This window comes from Centruroides vittatus, unplaced genomic scaffold (assembly GCF_030686945.1).
Source record: "Centruroides vittatus isolate TY-2023 unplaced genomic scaffold, ASM3068694v2 contig_1079, whole genome shotgun sequence".
Lineage (NCBI taxonomy): Eukaryota > Metazoa > Arthropoda > Arachnida > Scorpiones > Buthidae > Centruroides > Centruroides vittatus.
This window is the reverse complement of record NW_027120694.1, coordinates 102,592-120,921: the sequence shown is the minus strand read 5'-3', so window position 1 is coordinate 120,921 and position 18,330 is coordinate 102,592. Positions and strand designations below refer to the sequence as shown.

Sequence of the window (18,330 nt, the reverse complement as noted above, 5' to 3'; positions counted from 1 at the left end):
GGTATTCGCCGTTTCTATAACAATGGCTATTGTTGATTTTTGTGAAACCGTGTTGTATTATTCTTCGAAGTATCAAACACAAATCCGTGTTAATAACAACCACTTGGCTTTTTTCCACCTTTATTTAGTTGAATGTTCTTTTCCGTTCTTTTCTTTCTGGTTATTAACACAGATTTGTGTTTGATACTTCGAAGAATAAAACAACACGGTTTCACAAAAATCAACAATAGCCATTGTTATAGAAACGGCGAATACCACCAGAAAGAAAAGAACGGAAAAGAACATTCAACTAAATAAAGGTGGAAAAAAGCCAAGTGGTTGTTATTAACACGGATTTGTGTTTGATACTTCGACAAATAATATATTTCATTCTTTATTAGTAAATCCAGTAATAAATCAATTTTAATTAATTTTAATGCTCTAAAATTAACTTTTTGAATTATTTGTGATACAGGTAAGGCACGACACAAGGTATTTCTTATATATACAGCTCTATAATAAATTAATGCAAACTTTAAAGGATATACAAACATTATTCTGCACTTCGGAAGACGTTTTTGATGTTAAGAATAATAGTAACCTAATTTTTATATTCAAGTCGCATATTGTAACATCTGTAATTAGGTTATGCTTCGTTCAGCTTACATAATACAGTAATTGAGTTTCCAGCTGAAATTGTTTGTTTACATATTTCTTTTTTTTTTAAATATAAGCCGAAACAGAGACTATCTATTAATGACGTGTAAGATATGTTAAGGGAAAGGGGGATTAAGAAGTATTAATGGCATACGAGTTTGTTCTTTTTATTATAATAAAAAAACAGAAAACTTGGAGGCGCCGGCTCTTGATTCCGGTAAATCTCGCATGCTAAGCGAGCGCTCTACCATCTGAGCTACACCCCCTTGTTAACACCAATACACTTTAAACTTCATTTGTACGAAAGTAAAAGTTATTCTTAAAATTTGAACTAATTTCTAACATGGCTGTTTGTCTGGTTTGGCGTTGCGTTGAGTGTAGTGACTCAACGTAGCGCGCTATTCCCACAATTTCTTAATCTAATATCTAATACTGTATTGATATGTAGGATGGAGAGTATTCGCACGATTAGTAAATAGTAGGCTTGTATTTTACATATTAAAGAAGGTGATCATATTTAAAAAGTTCAGAGCTTTGACCCTAATTATCTTCTAGGCCAGTGGTTCTCAAAGCGGGTGCCGCGGCACCTTGGGGTGCCGCAAGTACGCCAGAAGGGTGCCACGAAATTTTTAAATAATTAAATTAAAATTACTTAAAATAATGGAATTAAAGTATTAAATTAAATAAATAATTAAAACAATTTAAAAAATGAATAGGGTAGATGTACCAGTTTTGGCCAGTGTACTAGTTCTGGCCAGAAAACAAATTTAACTTAAAAATATAATCACCACATATTCAAATCTGTCCAATGAAACAAACTTTTATTGTTAACTGTCCACACAGTTAACAATAAAAGTTTGTTTCATTTGTGATTATATTTTTAAGTTAAATTTGATTTTCTGGCCAGAACTGGTACTACACTGGCCAAAACTGGTACATCTACCCTATTGGTTTTTTCTACTAATCTTGTTACGTCGCCACTTGTCTCAGTGACTCGGTAATTAGCGATACGTAAATACTAGAAAAAAAAAAAAAAAACGAACTAGTTACTAGTTGTCTGTTCTTCTGTTCTTCCAGCGAGTAGAAGTGCATTATAAATGCGTTAAATGCAGTAATTGTTTTTATTATTGTTATATGTTCAGACAATAACGAAAAAGCATCATATAAAAATATTTTTCTTCTTTACAACAAGAAAAAATAAATTATTGAACTTGTAATTAAATTTTATAATAAAATATTGAAGTTAATTATGTCGTTCAATATCATGAATAATTTTTTCATTAAAAAAAAGAAAACGTGACGATTCTAATGATCAAGAAGTGGTTACTGGTAGCAAAGCTAAGGAACAATTAGCACTAGTAAATCATAAAAAATTGAGAGCTCATTTTATCACCAGATACCTTTATAATAATAACTTTTGTTTTGAATGATTTGTGTTGTTTGGACATAAACTTACTTACTTTAAAAAACTTTTATTTTTTTTTCAAAAACTTTTCATCCTTCATATCTTTACTAACCGTAAAAAAGCAAAAAAAAAAAAAATAAATAAATAAAATAAAATAAAATAATAATAATAATAGGGGTGCCGTGAATTTTGTTTAATAATTTCAGTGTGCCACCAGACAAAAAAGTTTAAGAAACACTGTTCTAGGCATTACCTGTTCAGAGATATGAACAACTGATATAACATTATATGATGTTGAATATCATCGTAAAACAAGTGCATTTCTGGAAAAACATCTTGCAGAAAAAATATTAGTGTGTTAAAATGCATTTGAATTATAATAATAAAAATTACATATCGAATTTAGTAATCAAACTTCGGCCCATTAGGGGTCAATTGGATAAATTCAGTAAATATTGATGGTCACCTCTGGTCGCTTGGCCAATGGTCTGGCCACGTGGAGTTTTCCAGGTTTTCGTCACGTCTGTACACAGGTTTTCGAATACAGGAGTACTTCATACTTCGAACGTTCGAGGGTTCGAACTGCACGCGCAGTAAAAGGTGCGCTCGCTGCATTTATTGGGTGCTAAAAGTCGTCTCTCGCTGTGGCTATAAAAGCATCTTCTATTTTGTGCTCTTATGCTTTCTTAGTGTTATTTTCGTGTTTGTTTAGTATCATAGATACAGTATTACACAAATAACTTTCTTATCTGCTTATGAATTTAAGTAAACAATACATTTTTGCATTGATATTCTTAATGTTGGTACACAAAACCATACAACAATAACAACTTTTACACATTTTCGTTAGAAAAAAATCGTTTTATCGAAAAACTAGAATAATTATTTAAAGTATATTAAAAATTTAATGAAAATCTATATATAAAACATTGAGGGAATAGAGGCTGAGAATTACCATTAAAAAAGAGAATCATTTAGTTAGTTGAATGATTATATTTTTTCAACTTTAATTGCTTCTGAGTAAACAAGAGGGCAATTTTGTGCCATTGCAATTTCATATGCATTTCCTGAAGCTGTATATAAAGTATATAGATGATAATTGATTCAAGACATAAATCATATAATAATTCTTCATTTTACGAAGAGTATTTAGAGTCGAATAGTTTAGAAAATAACCTTTCCATTGAAAATAAGGAAGAGGAAAAGCTGTGGTTGAATCATTACGGTAATATCACAGTCGCCTTTTCTTCCGACGACAGATATGCTGTACCCATTGCATTAACAGAGCTGAATTCTTTCAAGCCAACCATTTCATTTCCGAAATGAGAAAATTTGGGGGTAAAAATATTTTGATTAAATGTCTTTCAAAATGTACTGTACTGTACATTTATATAAAGACATGACTCAAACAGCCTGTAATAACCAGATGGAACACGTGGATTCATGTGGCTTTAATCCCAAAATTTCTCAACCATGGGAACATACATTGATAAACTAGACGAAAAACTTCAGCGACCACAATAAAGAATCTGTTGAAACAAGACGTTAAAGGAACTGTACACTGTACACTGTTTCTAAGCTCGAGGTTATATCTGCTGAGAAACAGTGGTTCCTAAGTATCTTCATTTGTAAAATTTGGAGTATTTAGTGAAAACCAAATATGCCCTTTTCAGACCTATTGATGTTGAGAGATCATTTTCGTAATTCAAAGATTTACTTTCTTCGTGCCGTCTGAGGCTGTCCATGAGGAATGTTCTGTGTTTGCAAGCATAATTTTTTCTGATTGTAAACTATGAATCTAATGGATCAGATTTCGAAAGTGACTGATTCGAATTTTCTGTTATTTTCTCGAATTTTACGTATTGTATGCACCGGTACGTAAAACTCGAAAAGTACGCTTAAAAATGTACCTTTATGTATTTTTAAGAGTACTTTTGCCATGAAAAGTCATCACATTTTCAGTATCTTTTTCTACAAAAACTTTTCAGCTGAACTTCCTAAGTTTATACACAACAATGGATAAAAACTCCAAAATCACCTATGGACAAAATGCTCATGGATTTCTTACACAAATGTAAATTAAAGGAAATATTATTATCTGCTGGAAGGAAATATGTCAGAAAAAAATATAATATAAACAGGAAAAATCTGGTAGTCCATTTAAAGCATTTATCTCACCACTCCGTTGACCTTTAACAACCAAAATTTAATAGCATCAATCCCCCTAATATACAAACCGTCCAGCAAAATTTCAGAAAATTTTGACTAAAAGCACGGGATTTATTAAGCCTCAAGTGGGGCGAATGAAATCGTGCCACAACATATAAATACACTTGTATACCTGCATCTTGTTCTTTACAATATTTATTTATAATTTAAATACTTTTAAATATAATACAGGTATAAAAAAGTTAACGTTTTTATTTAAAAATTTATGTAGACATAAATTAATTGAAACACAAAAAAATACATTACTTTTTGAAGATAGAAAGTGGGAAAACTACATGTTAATATATTCAAAAGAGTTAATTCTAGTTGCATAAAAGTTTATGTTTTAATACTAACTCAACACTCTAATTATGTATATATTTTAAGCTAATTAATATGAAAGTTCAGTTAATAGAATAATTAGCAATACAACACTAGCAAGAATGCAACATTGAAGCTTTCAGCAATCAAAATTGCTTACTAATAGTAGCTTGTAACTATTTATTGAACGCATTTTTCTTGCAATTTGTAACTTGTAACAACTCTAAGGGTGCGACTATGCAGACGCGAGCTAGCGAATTTTCCGAGCGAGCGAGAATATGTGGCGAGAAGAGGCGAGACGCGATAAATATCAAAACCTGTCAGATATGTGCGAGAACGAGAAATTCGCTCTCGCCAACGTCATTTCTCGCTTCTTGCTTGTGCATCGTTTTCCTTTGTGAAAACTAAATCGCTCGCAACCTCTCGCTCACTCTAAATTCGCGTCTGCATAGTCGTACCCTAAGAGTTTTATGCAATAGGGTCCCGGTGGTTGCTAGTGAGAAATTAAGTCATGATTTTAAGATAACTCTCGAAAACAGATCAAGTAACACCAGAAACGACCTTTGGGGCCTTTTTATGCTCTTTTTGAGCGGGAAAGGGCCTAAAACCACAAAAGAAACCAGATACGACCTTTAACAATGAATTTAATTCATATATTATGCAAACGAAAAACAGTATTATGATAAACTTCTGGACATGAATAAGATGAGTAATCAAAGACTTTGCATGATTAATGATAGCTTTGCAGTTTTTAAATAAGTGTTATCAAAATCATGTTCCGGTGAGCAAATTATTTAAAAAGTAATGTTCATTTAATACGTAAAAGTTTATTGATTATTTTTCTATAGTAACTATACAACATTTACAACGTTTGGTTGTTTTTTTTTCTTTTGTAATGTTAGCCATGAATTTGCAGAAGCGCTGTTGTACCAAAGATCTGGCTCCTGCTTCAGCCAAATATTTAACTTTTAAGTGCAATTGTTCGAGATAGGAGTAAATTATTCAAAACATTGTTAATTTATTTATAATATGTTTTTATATACATTTTATATAAACAAGAGAAATAAATCCTTTGGTTACATGACAATATTTCAACGTTATTCCTAGATATATCAAATTATAATTAGTATAATTGGTTCCTTTAAATGAAACATAGACTCAGACGTCCAATGGAAATATGTGATTTATTGTACTATACCTGTAAGATTTATAGACCCAGTACACTCTTTATTTAATTTTCCTTTGGTTCCGTCAACAATTAAAACAATAACGCTTTAAGATTAACGGTACGGGAATAAAGACCCATTCATTATGAGTTACGTATGGGCAATCTTAAACTTAATCATCAGTGCCGGTGCTAGGTTGTTTTGGGCCTTAGGCAAAGTTTACAAGTGCGTCCTTATTTCATTAGTTGGATACTTTTTAAAGTGAAATTTTAAATTAAAAAGGTAAAAATTATTTTGGCATGTTTTCTTCTTCTTGTGTCGATTCCGGCCATCTTTGGACCACGTACAAACAACTAATTATGACTTGCTTTTCCCTCTTCCCTTCCCTTTGTTTTTCTTCCTTTCTTTCCAATACCTCTTCATTCTCTCGCTCTGCTGTTGTCTTTGCTCCTGAGTGAAGAGTCTTCCACGTCTGTTATTTTCCTTTTCCTGAAAACCCTTGAAGTTCCTTATTTTGTTCCTAAACCTTTCCCTGTTCTGAATATCTTCTTCCAATATGCCCATTTCTGCCATGTCTTTTTGAGTGTCATTGATCCATTGATTCTTATTCTTTAGGTTGTTGAAATATGTAAAAATTTGTTTCGTTAGCCTATTTTCCCCCATTCTCTTTATATGTCCAAAGAAGCTTACTCGCCTTCTCCGAATTGTATCCGAGATTCTTGGGATTTTTTGATAAAGCTCTTTATTGCTCCTTAGCACGTAATTACCATGTTCATCTATTTTTGGCCCCAGAATTTTTCGAAGGATCTTCCTCTCTTTTTTCTCCATATTTTCTATTTCCCCCATTTTAAGAGTAGCAATACCTTCTGCTGCATAAAGTGCTTGCGGTTTTATCACGGCGTTATAATGTCTAATTTTTGCATTAATGGAGATTGATTTTTTGTTGTAAATGTCTTTGGAAAGTTGATAGGCAATTTCCAACTTCCGTGTCCTGGCACAATTTGCTGCCTTAGACAACCCATTTGTTTCAATAATTTCTCCAAGATATTTAAATTTTGATACTTTGTTAATTTCTCCAAAATCCGTTTTTAGTGATTTTGGGGCACCTGAAATATTTGTTATATACTCTGTTTTGGATGTAGAGATTTGTAAACCTGCTTTCTTCGCAATTTTTCCTAGGAGGTTAATTTGGGTGATGGCTGAGTTCACATCCTTAGCCAAGGCCGCGAAATCATCTGCAAAGGCCAAGCCGTTGATTTTTACTCCTTTGTGTTTGGTTCCTAATTTAATTTGATTATTTATCCCAGCTTTTTGTAATGCTTTTTCCCATTCTCGAATGATCTTTTCTAGCACACAGTTAAATAGTATGGGTGAGAGACCATCTCCTTGCCGAACTCCAGTTTTGATTTCGAATGGCTCAGAAATTTCTCCAAGGAATTTTACTTTAGATTTCGTATTTGTAAGGGACTGTTTAATTAAATTTATCAGCTTATCATCTACACCAAATTCACTAAGTGTAGCGAACAAGGTTGGTCTATCAATGGAATCATATGCTTTTTTAAAATCAACAAAAGTGACAACATAGTTGCATTTTGTCCTGGTATAATGCCTAATTATAGATTTCAGATTGAAGATTTGTTCCATGCATGACCTTCCTTTACGGAAACCTCCCTGATATTCCCCTATGTGAGCGTCAACTTGCTTTTCTAGCCTGGTTCTTATTACATCTGATAGAATTTTGTACGTTACTGGGAGAAGTGATATTCCACGATAGTTATTTGTATCTGTTTTGTCTCCTTTCTTGTGTAGTGGATGGATTAATGCACATTTCCACTCAACAGGTATTTCTTCCGTTTCCCAAATTTTTTGAATTACGTTGTGCAGAGACTTTCTTAAGTTTGGACCAGCAATCTTCCACATTTCGGCTACAATACCGTCTTCTCCAGACGCTTTATGCTTTTTTAATTTCTGGATTGTTTTTTGTATCTCTTCTAAGTCAGGTGGTGGAGAGCTAACATTTTGGGTTTTTGGTCGTTGGAAACTTAGCCTTTCTTGGGGCTCCTCACAATTCAGAAGTTTTTGAAAATAATTCGCCAACAGTTTGCAGTTCTCGGAGTTGCTTAGCGCTAGTTCTCCATTCTCCTTTTTAAAACACAGACTGGGAGATTGGTATTTTTGTAATTCTTTTTTAAAAGTTTTATAAAAGTCTGTTGTGTTATTCTTTTGAAAGGATTCTTCAATGAGTTCTAATTGTTTCCTGTTGTACATCCTTTTGGCATTCCTTAGTATTTTAGCTGTGGACTTCCTAGTTTCTTTGAAGGTATTATAGTTTTCCTGGGTTTTATTTGAGTACCATTTTCTCCAGGTATGGATTCTATTATCTAAAGCTTCATCACACTCTGCGTTCCACCATCTGTGTTTACGGGATCTTTTTAGAGGAGCAAGTTTCTCAGTGGCATTTGTGATGTTTGTTAATATTTGTTCCCAATTTTCACTGTCAATGTCCTCGGTCATTTGCCTGAATCTGGAAGACTCTTCCTGAAGTTTTGTTCTATCAATTGTTTTGATTTTTTGAGTTTTTCTCGGTATTTTCCTTCGGGGAATCAATTTGGTTTTTATTTTTGTCAAATAGTGATCTGTTTCAAAGTTAATGCCTTTTTTGACCTTGACATTCAAAATTTCTTTTTGGTTCTGTTTGGATATTGCCACATGATCTATTTGAAATTCTCCAAGTTCCGGATTCGGGGATCTCCATGTTTTCTGTTTCCGTGGAAGTTTTTTGAAATTTGTTGACATTAGTTTGAGGTTGAAAGCCTTACAGAGCTCAATTAATCTTAGGCCATTTTGGTTTGTTCTCTTGTGTGCAGGATACTTGCCTACAATATTCCGAACTGATTTTTCTTTCCCTATCTGCGCATTGAAGTCACCCATAAGAATTTTGACATTTTCACGAGGGATTTTGCTTATTTCATCCTCCAATTGTTCCCAGAACTGCTCCACTTTAGTGGGATTTTTCCTGTTATCTTCATTGATTGGTGCATGACAGTTGATCAACGTGTATGATTTGTTTGCACATTTAATAGTTAAAAGTGATAGTCTGCCCGATGGGGATTGAAATTTCGTAATCGAGTTCACTATTGTTCTATGTACGCAGAATGCTGTACCAAGATGAGGTGTGTTCCTCATTATTCTTTTACCGGGTTTCCCTTTGAAATACCTGTAATCCTCTGAATCGGTTGTGTTGATATCTATGAATCTAGTCTCTTGTATTGCCAAAATTAGGATGTTTTCCTCTCTCAACATTTGGTTTAGTTGCTTTAATTTACCCACTTTAAGCATCGAGTTAACATTTAGTGTTCCAAAGAAGTATGTCACCTTGGGTTTGATTTTAGGGTTTTTAATATGCTCCAATTTGTTTTTGCATGGTGTTTTGGGCTCTCCAGAATCCCCAGGCCCAGTTGCGTTGCCTATGACAACGGTGGATTTTCCTTTAGGGTTACCACCTGGAGTAGTTTTATTTTTGAACTTTTTCATCATGCATAATTGTTTAGAGTTTAAGTTTGGGGAAACAAAAGCAGATGTTTTGTTTCAATGTTACAACTAAGATTGTAAGTCCTAGAGGATTGTAATCAGCCGCTCCTAACATGGAGAACCGACGCTGACCAGAGTACCGCTCGATACGAGAACCGTCGTGTCTGGATTTAAACTCATCTTGGAAGAGTACTCTTCCGCCATCACTGCCGTTGGGACTATTGTCCTCGTCCGTCACCAATGTCGTTGGTCCTCTTCGTCTGTAACCCTTGACAGGGGCCCTTACAGAGTGCTATCATCCGGAGCCAGATGAACCCAGGTTTTTTTACGAGGTGTTACTCCTCCCCCTCCTCCTTCCGTGGAAGTTTTTTGAAATTTGTTGACATTAGTTTGAGGTTGAAAGCCTTACAGAGCTCAATTAATCTTAGGCCATTTTGGTTTGTTCTCTTGTGTGCAGGATACTTGCCTACAATATTCCAAACTGATTTTTCTTTCCCTATCTGCGCATTGAAGTCACCCATAAGAATTTTGACATTTTCACGAGGGATTTTGCTTATTTCATCCTCCAATTGTTCCCAGAACTGCTCCACTTTAGTGGGATTTTTCCTGTTATCTTCATTGATTGGTGCATGACAGTTGATCAACGTGTATGACTTGTTTGCACATTTAATAGTTAAAGCCCGGAACTCCATCCCTTGCGCGATGGAGTTCCGGGCTTGGGACCGGCATTGGAGGAGTTTTATTAATAATATATGTAAGAAAACGCGACAACACTGGAAGAATGCCGCCGCCCGACTATGGTGTGTTTTATGGTTAGAGGCTTTGGGTGACCCTCGCTTTTCCAGGATGACGCGAGAAGTCGTCTAGCGTATGGGGGTAGTGTTTGTGGACGCAAAGAGAGACTGACACAGACGCCGAATTGATAAAAGTTAACGCGTTTATTTAGGTAAACACATGCTTACAATTGATGAGATACGCAGTCTGGTTGAAGTATGTCACAATATGGAAGGGGGGGTCGTCTCCGAGAGTAAGAATCCCAACTGGAGAAGATTCGTCTCTGGTACTTCCGATATGATCCCGGTCTGGAGGACACACTAGCGAGGTTGAGGCCGTAGTTTTCAATGCGAAAACGTGTACGTCGGACGTTCAGCGCCTTCTTCCTGTAAGCCTAGAAGTTTGACAATGGCGAGCATCATTCCACTGACGTTCCAAACGCCATTGTCAAACTTCTACGCTTACAGGAAGACGGCGCTGAACGTCCGACGTACACGTTTTCGCGTTGAAAACTTCGGTTTCAACCTCTCTACTATTCGACTCCCAATCTTCTCGTGTCCTTGGGATTTCGGGCTTTTATGTTCCCGCTTTTTGGTTGGTCCGAATGGTGATCCCCTGTAACTCTATTGGTCCCTGCCCTGTTGCGAGGGATGCGATTCGGGCCGAGCGGTGGCCAAACACCCTCGTCCGGGCCGCTTCCCTCCGAAGTCGGGTCATGTCCTTCCCCGAGTGACGGTCCCTTAATTAAATTTTGGTCCAATGTGTTTTTCTGACTCAGAGGAGGCGCAGCTGACTCCAATCGGTCCCAGCTTCCGCCCCCTCTGAAGGGGCGTCTGCAAATTCCCGCTTTGAACACTGTGTAAGATAACCGTCGAATTCTCCCCTTCGGTGGATCTCTCTCACTTCCACGATCTACGACCGGAGACGTGTCAATTTGGTCCGGGAATGCGACAATTAAATCGTATCACACCCCATTCCTCTGTAGTCTCGGCCTGTATACGAAATAAGTTACCGATTTATAAGCTTTAGCTCGACAGTTTCCCGTTGGAAGGGCGAGATTCCGGCCTCACATATACAAAGTAATATATAATATGTAATCCTTCTAAAACGGAGCTTTTTTTTATTTTCTTTTGTAATTAATTTAGTTCAACGGATAAATCCCTCATCACCTGTTGCTTGCGCTTGTAAGTTTTCAGATGCAAAATAGCTGTACTAACTTTGATGTTTGCACGACAACTGATGATATAATCTGTTTCATTGCCGAACACTAAATTAAGTTATATTTGAGTTTTATATTTTAAAGTCACTTATATTCGACACTAAACAACTAGCTCACTCGTTCAGATGTACTGTACGTCACCTCCACTCGTGCAGTGACGCCGTAATCTATGTTGTCTCGTTGTCTATGGTTTAATCGAAGAAACCAAGTATATATAAATTAAATAATTTCTATATTCTCTGTACAACAGATCTAAATGTTGTGTTATAACTTTTTAATATGCGAGACATTTATATCCAAAATTTCAGAATGAACGCCGATTGAGAAACCGCACGACCCAAAATAACAGCACATTATCCAAAATTTAAATAATGATGATAAAAGTTTGAAACGATTATGGGTGATTTCTCTGTTTAAAATACGGCATGCATTAAAGCGTGTGGCGCCATCTGTTATGAGAGTTTATTAAAGAATAATTAATTGTTAATTGTTAATTGAAATGAGCATTTTATAATATTATACGAAAAATAATAGATCATAGAAAATTTTCTACTAATTTATGTTTTAGATCCCTATTCAAGTTTTCTTAGTCGGTACAATAGATCTCCGAATCTCTGGGAGGAGGGGACTATATTGGAAATTGTAAGTTGTTTGAAAATGTTTAGTTAGATTTAGGGTGTTTTAAATACCGTATTTACTCTTATATAAGACGAGGATTTTATTCATTTTTCACCGCTTCAAAAACCTAGGTCGTCCTAGAATTGTATTAATAAATCTAATTTTCTTTATTTTGATCTTTGAAGTCACACCTCGTCCTATATGCGAGATCGTCTTATATGCGAGTAAATACGACATTTGCAAAGTGAAAAGCTCAAAATTTTCTAGAAAATAGTTGAAGAAATTAATACCAATGCCTAAAAAACGAAGATGAAAAAACTTGGTCTGGAGATCTGGACTGAAACCAAGTATTTTTAAAATAATATACGACTTCGAGCCCCAGCGCCAGAGAAAAAATGAAAGCTGCAACTGCTCCTGTTTCAAAAAAAATGAAAGCTTCATTTGACTCTGGTCCCATCCAAAACGCCGACTTTGGCCGAGTAGATAAAACACTGGACACTGGTAGTTAGTCGTGGGTTCTCGCCTGGCCTCCGGCTGGTTTTGTGGAGTTTTCCTGGTTTCCTTCACGTTAGTAACACCTAAATAGGGACCAGTTTCGGCGCCTCCCGGGAGGAATTCTCCCTGGGCAGATTGCCCATGTGTCGCATTACCGTAATCGAATAAAATCAAACGAAACCTAATACAGCAAAAAATAAAACCTTCAACTAACTTCGGCTCGGACAAAAAATAAATAAATAAATAAATAAAAGTGAAAGCTCGACTAGCTCAGTCTTCAATCCCCTGACAGTAGTTATGATTTTCTTATGTGTCTCTATAAATGATCATCAATCGCTCAGACAGCAAGAATGAAAAATAAGGAGCAATGTCCCAAGAAGAAATATCCAGACTCGCCCCTCTAACCTACAGCAGAAGCAGTTAAAGTATCATCCTATTAAAGGACTCGTGATCGAATCAGGGTGAACAACTACGGGACATTTTTTGGGAGTGGTCCGTTTCGGATATATTGGGCATCCTTCCAGACTTCTCGACCGCCCCATTGTGGACCTGACAAAATCCACGTTAGGCATGGAAGAAAAGGTTCTGTTGCTGTCCACAGGGAAAAAGTAAAAAGAAAAACAAATGGTGGAGGTTCCATTAAAGAATCAAAATTTATTAAAAGGCTCGAAATTCATATAGAAAAATCCTTAGAAACAGTGTACAGTGTACAGTTTCTTTAACGGATATTTATACTTTACAGTTAGCAGTGGCCCTCCCCAGAGGAGGAGAAAAGGTACCCTGGAACCCCGAAAAAGTAAAAAGAAAACAAACTAGTAAATTTTCCAAAAGCTTTTTTCTTAAATAAAATTTATTTTTCATTTATATTTTATCGTATTTTGTATTCCTTATGAATCAGCGAGTTGGGAATTTTATGATTTTATAAAATTCCTTATGATCACGAGGTGAGCATTTTATTGAATTCGCATTAAAAACTTTTTTTTTAATCTGTTTAACTCGGCTCCCCAAGATTAAATTTTGAGTGCGCACTGATTAGAAGAGAAAATCAATTATCTACAGCAGGGGTCGTCAACCGTTCGTCGGTGTTGTGCCGAACCTAATTTATATCGGGTGCCGACATGATTCTACCGATTTTGTTATATATACAGTATTATCAAAATTGGTCAGGTTATAATGGACTTCAAAAATTTAGTTGAAGTTGTTAATTATGTTCTTACATGTGAAGCACATGCACAACACGTAAATGCATTGTAACATAATTATACAAGTTTTTATGTACTACGGTCTACACTGAATTATGGCTTCCATTTAAATATGTAATTAATAATTAAAATATAACTTTTACTACATAACACGGTAGTTATGTTCCGAAAAAGTGCGGTGTTACGCGAATTCGTACTATACGAAACAAATGACTAATGTTAAACAAAGGGTTATAGACGTCAGCTTGTTTAGTTAAGTTACGGCAACGCTATACTTGGGCGATCTGCCTAAGGGGAATACTTTCCGGGAGATCTTTTTAGGATCCAGTTACACACAACAGTGACGTGCCGGCACAATAACAGTTTGGTGCAGTAATATCGATAAATATCTAGAACACTTGCATGATTGACAGAATACAGATCACGTGTCGTAGATGAAACTCTGATTGGCTATGTGTGATATTTATCGATGCTTACTGCACTGTGCTGGTACGTCACTGTTGTGTGTAACTCAACCCTTAAGTGTAACTGGCTCCTATTCAGGTATTACAGACGTGGAGAAAACTCGGAAAACTTCAAGCGGTCAGCCCGTCCTAGCGAAGCGCGAACCCACGACCAAACTCCAAGTGTTCAGAGAACGGAACCGATTGACCACTGGTGGGCAAGGAAAGTTAGCAAAAGTATACTATTTGTGTTTGTTACTAAGAGAAATGTGTTTACTAAAGCAATGGATGATTTATTTCCAATCAATAATTAACTAACAATCACAATTAAATGTAATGTATTACGTTTTAATCGCCAAAAAACATACCTGTAAACCTTACAGGTAGATCTCCCAGGAATCAGCGTCTCCTAACTTGCATTGAGATCAGTGCACATGAAGTCACAAGTGTCAGGACCCAGACGAGATCCGAAATCGCAAAAATGCAGAATTCTGTTGTGGAAAAAATAACTATAAATTATATGAGAGAGAGAGAGAAAGAGAAACATTTGATCAAAATAACGTGACGAAAAATGTAAACAACAAGTCTCGGGACGACGCCAACGCGTGTCAAACGACCTGTTAATGTTCAATCCAAAGGTAGAACTCTGACACACGCGCTCATAAAGAGGTATAAGTCTGACACAAGTACCCAAAGAAAAAATTTCAACTTAGAAAAACAATTTCAGAGAAGGGGAAAAATTGGAGAGATAGAAAAATATCGCGTGATCGTTAGAATTCCAAAATGACATTAATCATAAACAACGGATTAAATTATGATTGCAGGTGTTGTGGTTCTATCAACAATCTCCGAGCATAGTCGACAAAAGGTGTCAAATAGACACTTCGAATCGGACCTCTCCCGCGACCCGACATGGTCTCGTTTTGCGCTTGAAAACAAATGGGAGACCAATCGGGAAGCGAGCAAAGGGACGAGGGACCAATCCGAAAGATGGATAGTACACGAGAAAAACGTATAAAAACTAAGACTTCAAGGTCGAAGAGAGAGTCTCTTCCGAATTAAGAATTGTCTTCTATGGATTAAGCCGACGGTGTGTATAGTGCCATCGCCCGGAACATCTCAGTGTATCTCCGCTCGTCCCCATCGCTCGAGACATCTCTGGGTGTCTCCGATCGCCTTCATCGCCCAACGGCCCTTCTTGTCCGCCCGGGACTGGATTACGATCAACCAACCGAACTCTCACGTTTCGGAAGATGATCTTCCGAAGATCGCCGAGGTTTGGAATAGTCTACTCGATGTAAACATGAATTCGTCCAAATAAATGGTTTTTCGCATGTAAAAACTTGTTTTCATTTGACTCCTTCGCAACCGCCTACATACACGGATTCATTCTGACGCGGGATTAATTGTAACCCCCATGAAAGTCGGCAAATCTTACACAAGTCACTTGAGAGAAGTACAATAGAATTTTGGTTCTAGAATAACTACACGTTGTTATCTTTGACAAGGCGGTTTAACTAGTTAACTGACGTTTGGCTTACTCTTACTTTCTTCCAGCAACACGTTTTTCATTAATTCATCCAAAATATTATACAGTCAAACAGGTCTATAACGGAAACTGTATATAACGAAAACCTGTCATTAACGGAAAAGTTATTAAAATCAAGTCGAAATGTCTGCAGATAAAATGCACATCGAGCATATTATACATGCTTTGTAATCAAGGTATACCTATAGTAGGTAATCTGTACAAAGCAAAAACCTGTCTACTACGGAAGAGTTGTTCGGTCTCTTGGGGTTCCGTTATAAACAGACTGGTATAAGCAACATTCAGAGGAGTCCAGTATCTTATTTATTTTCTCCGTTACACGACGATTCTGAAACTTTTTGTTTTCTCATTATTTACGCTATTCAATATGCTTCAGAAATATTTAAGTAATTTTTTATAATTTACACTTAAAAAATAGAAAACATACCGCCGACGGCCGGATGGTGAAGCCGTTAAGGTAGCAGCTTACCGCTCTGGGGACCCGGAATCGAATCCGAACCCGAACGGGACATAAATTCATAAAACTCCAAGAATGGGATATGTCGGGACCCATCCCTTATCACCGATTGTGGGCCTGGCCTAACCCATCATGGGCTTGGTGACCATAAGAAAAGAGTTAAACGACACTACCTGATATCCATGATTGCTCTTCAATATCTGTTTATCTATCTTCACATTATGCGTCTGCCTTGTATATAAGTAAAAGTCACCGACAAATTAAATAATTTAACAAATATTCAATGACATGGAAGCCATCATCGTCATCTTAAACAACATCACAGCTTGACAGGTTACTGGCGACATGGCAGACATTTGTTCTAATGCGAGCGACGTGGCAGACATTTGTTCTAATGCGCGCGACGTGCCAAACATCATTGAACAAAACCACAGCTATAATCAGTTAAAATTTTCTATCTGGACTTATATGAGAGTACGTAGCGATTTAATCTCTCCATTAAACTGCGTTAGCATAAATTGGCTCTAATTGCAACGTGGCGCTTAAGCAAGATTGATGTGTCCGCAGTAAGCCATATAAATTACGTAATTGTTCGAAACATCGCAGAAAACGGAAGCCCAAAATCAGGTAAAATACCGAATTTAAAGGGGGAAACAAGATTAATTAAATACTTTTTTCAGCATTAATAGCCGTAAAGTTTCTCGATCGGAAGCTAGAATAGCGCAATAATTTTGAAAGTGTTAACCGATTACTGGCCATTAATTAGAAGATTCGACGAATTTAATGAGGGAGATTCGTGATAGATAGTTGACCAATTAGTGACCAATATCGATAATATGTTTGAATGCGACTCGTACAGTTTGACATTGTGTCGCTTCAGAGTAACGAAGGACACCACTGGGTTACTTTAAAACAAAATTACCGGCTTGACCTCTTTAAACTTAAAAATTAAAAACGGAATAAAAGCGGAAAAATATTTTTACAGATATAATTAAAAGCATTCTAAGCTATATCAGCACCTGCACCCTCACCTGTTAATTACAGTCAACAGTTAACATCACTTAATACCTCTTTTTAAAATCCGATAATTTTTTTCAAATAATAAATAATTCAATTTAAATATATTTACATTTTATATATTTATTTTTTATATATATTTTGAAATTTTAACAGTTTTTAAGTAGAATATGATGAAAAACTTAAATAGATACTTTCGTTTCTTTGCCTTAATCGGCATCGCTGGTCTCATCTACTGGAGACTTTCAAGTTAGTAAAATTCATATTTAAAATATAATAATAATAATAAGCTAAATTAATATAATTTTTATATAAAATATGTTTTAGTTTTTTTAGAGTGGAAAATACATGCGTTATTTAAAGCAACCGACGATGTATTTTTCGTGGAAACTGCGGGAAATTTTTTAAATCTTCGTCAAGCGTGTTCCATCGAATCGGCCGCCATTCATCACAGTCAATCATCAATTAAAGTGATGATTTTAAAGGATGCCGACGATGCTTACGGTTTAACGAAAATGTATCCGAATATTAAAGTAAATCGAATCGATTTAAATGATACCTTCGAAGGAACCCCTTTGAAAACATGGTTTAGAAACAATCAGTGGGCTACGAGTAAATTTAGAACAAACGATATCAGCAATGCGTTACGAATAGTATTAATTTGGAAATTCGGAGGAATATATCTGGATTTGGATGTGGTAGTCCTAAAACCTCTCTACAATATAAATAATTTTGCGATAATTCAAGATAAATCGACCGTAAATAATGCAATTTTTCGATTCGATCAAGGGCATAACTTCCTCTACAAATGTTTACAGAATGTCGAGAAAAGTTACAGGAAGAATGTTTGGGGATCTATAGGCCTGAAACTTTTTACGGAAACTGTAAAGGACTACTGTAATATCCGTTCTTTTAGAAATCTATCAGCTTTGAATTGTGATATAAACGTTCTATCCGAAAATGCTGGTTATGCCATTCCTTATACTAAGTGGAAACAATATTTTCGTCCACCTACCTCTGAAAACAAATACATATTGAATGAAAGTTACGCAATTCACGTGTGGAATTATTTAAGTAAAAATGAAACCATACGGATTGGCACCGGAAGTGTTTATGAAACCGCTATGAAAGTAAATTGTCCCTTTATATATGAAAAATTAAAAAACGAAAACTGATGTATTGTGGTATATGGTTGGGTGATACGCGCATATCCGCAACGGAGATTTATAAGACAGTGTATGAAATCAACCAATAAGAGTTCACGTAATTAAAGTAAAAATGAATGGTAA

The 18,330-nt window shown here is 35.8% G+C and overlaps 1 protein-coding gene across 1 annotated transcript; it reads left to right on the top strand.

Annotated features, from left to right (window-relative positions):
• Positions 1-17,204: 17,204 nt before the first annotated feature.
• Positions 17,205-18,330, top strand: LOC136974350 (lactosylceramide 4-alpha-galactosyltransferase-like). The gene is made up of 2 exons (XM_067269206.1): positions 17,205-17,290; positions 17,369-18,330. Exons 1-2 carry the CDS (start codon positions 17,212-17,214, stop codon positions 18,214-18,216), a joined length of 927 nt encoding a protein of 308 aa, XP_067125307.1. The 5' UTR covers positions 17,205-17,211; the 3' UTR covers positions 18,217-18,330.

What these genes read in the sequence shown, in the direction of transcription:
- LOC136974350 (XM_067269206.1), top strand. Translation starts at nt 17,212, where the DNA reads ATGATGAAAAACTTAAATAGATACTTTCGTTTCTTTGCCTTAATCGGC. An exon ending in CATCTACTGGAGACTTTCAA is followed by an intron (nt 17,291 to 17,368) that starts GTTAGTAAAATT and finishes AATATGTTTTAG; the next exon opens with TTTTTTTAGAGTGGAAAATA.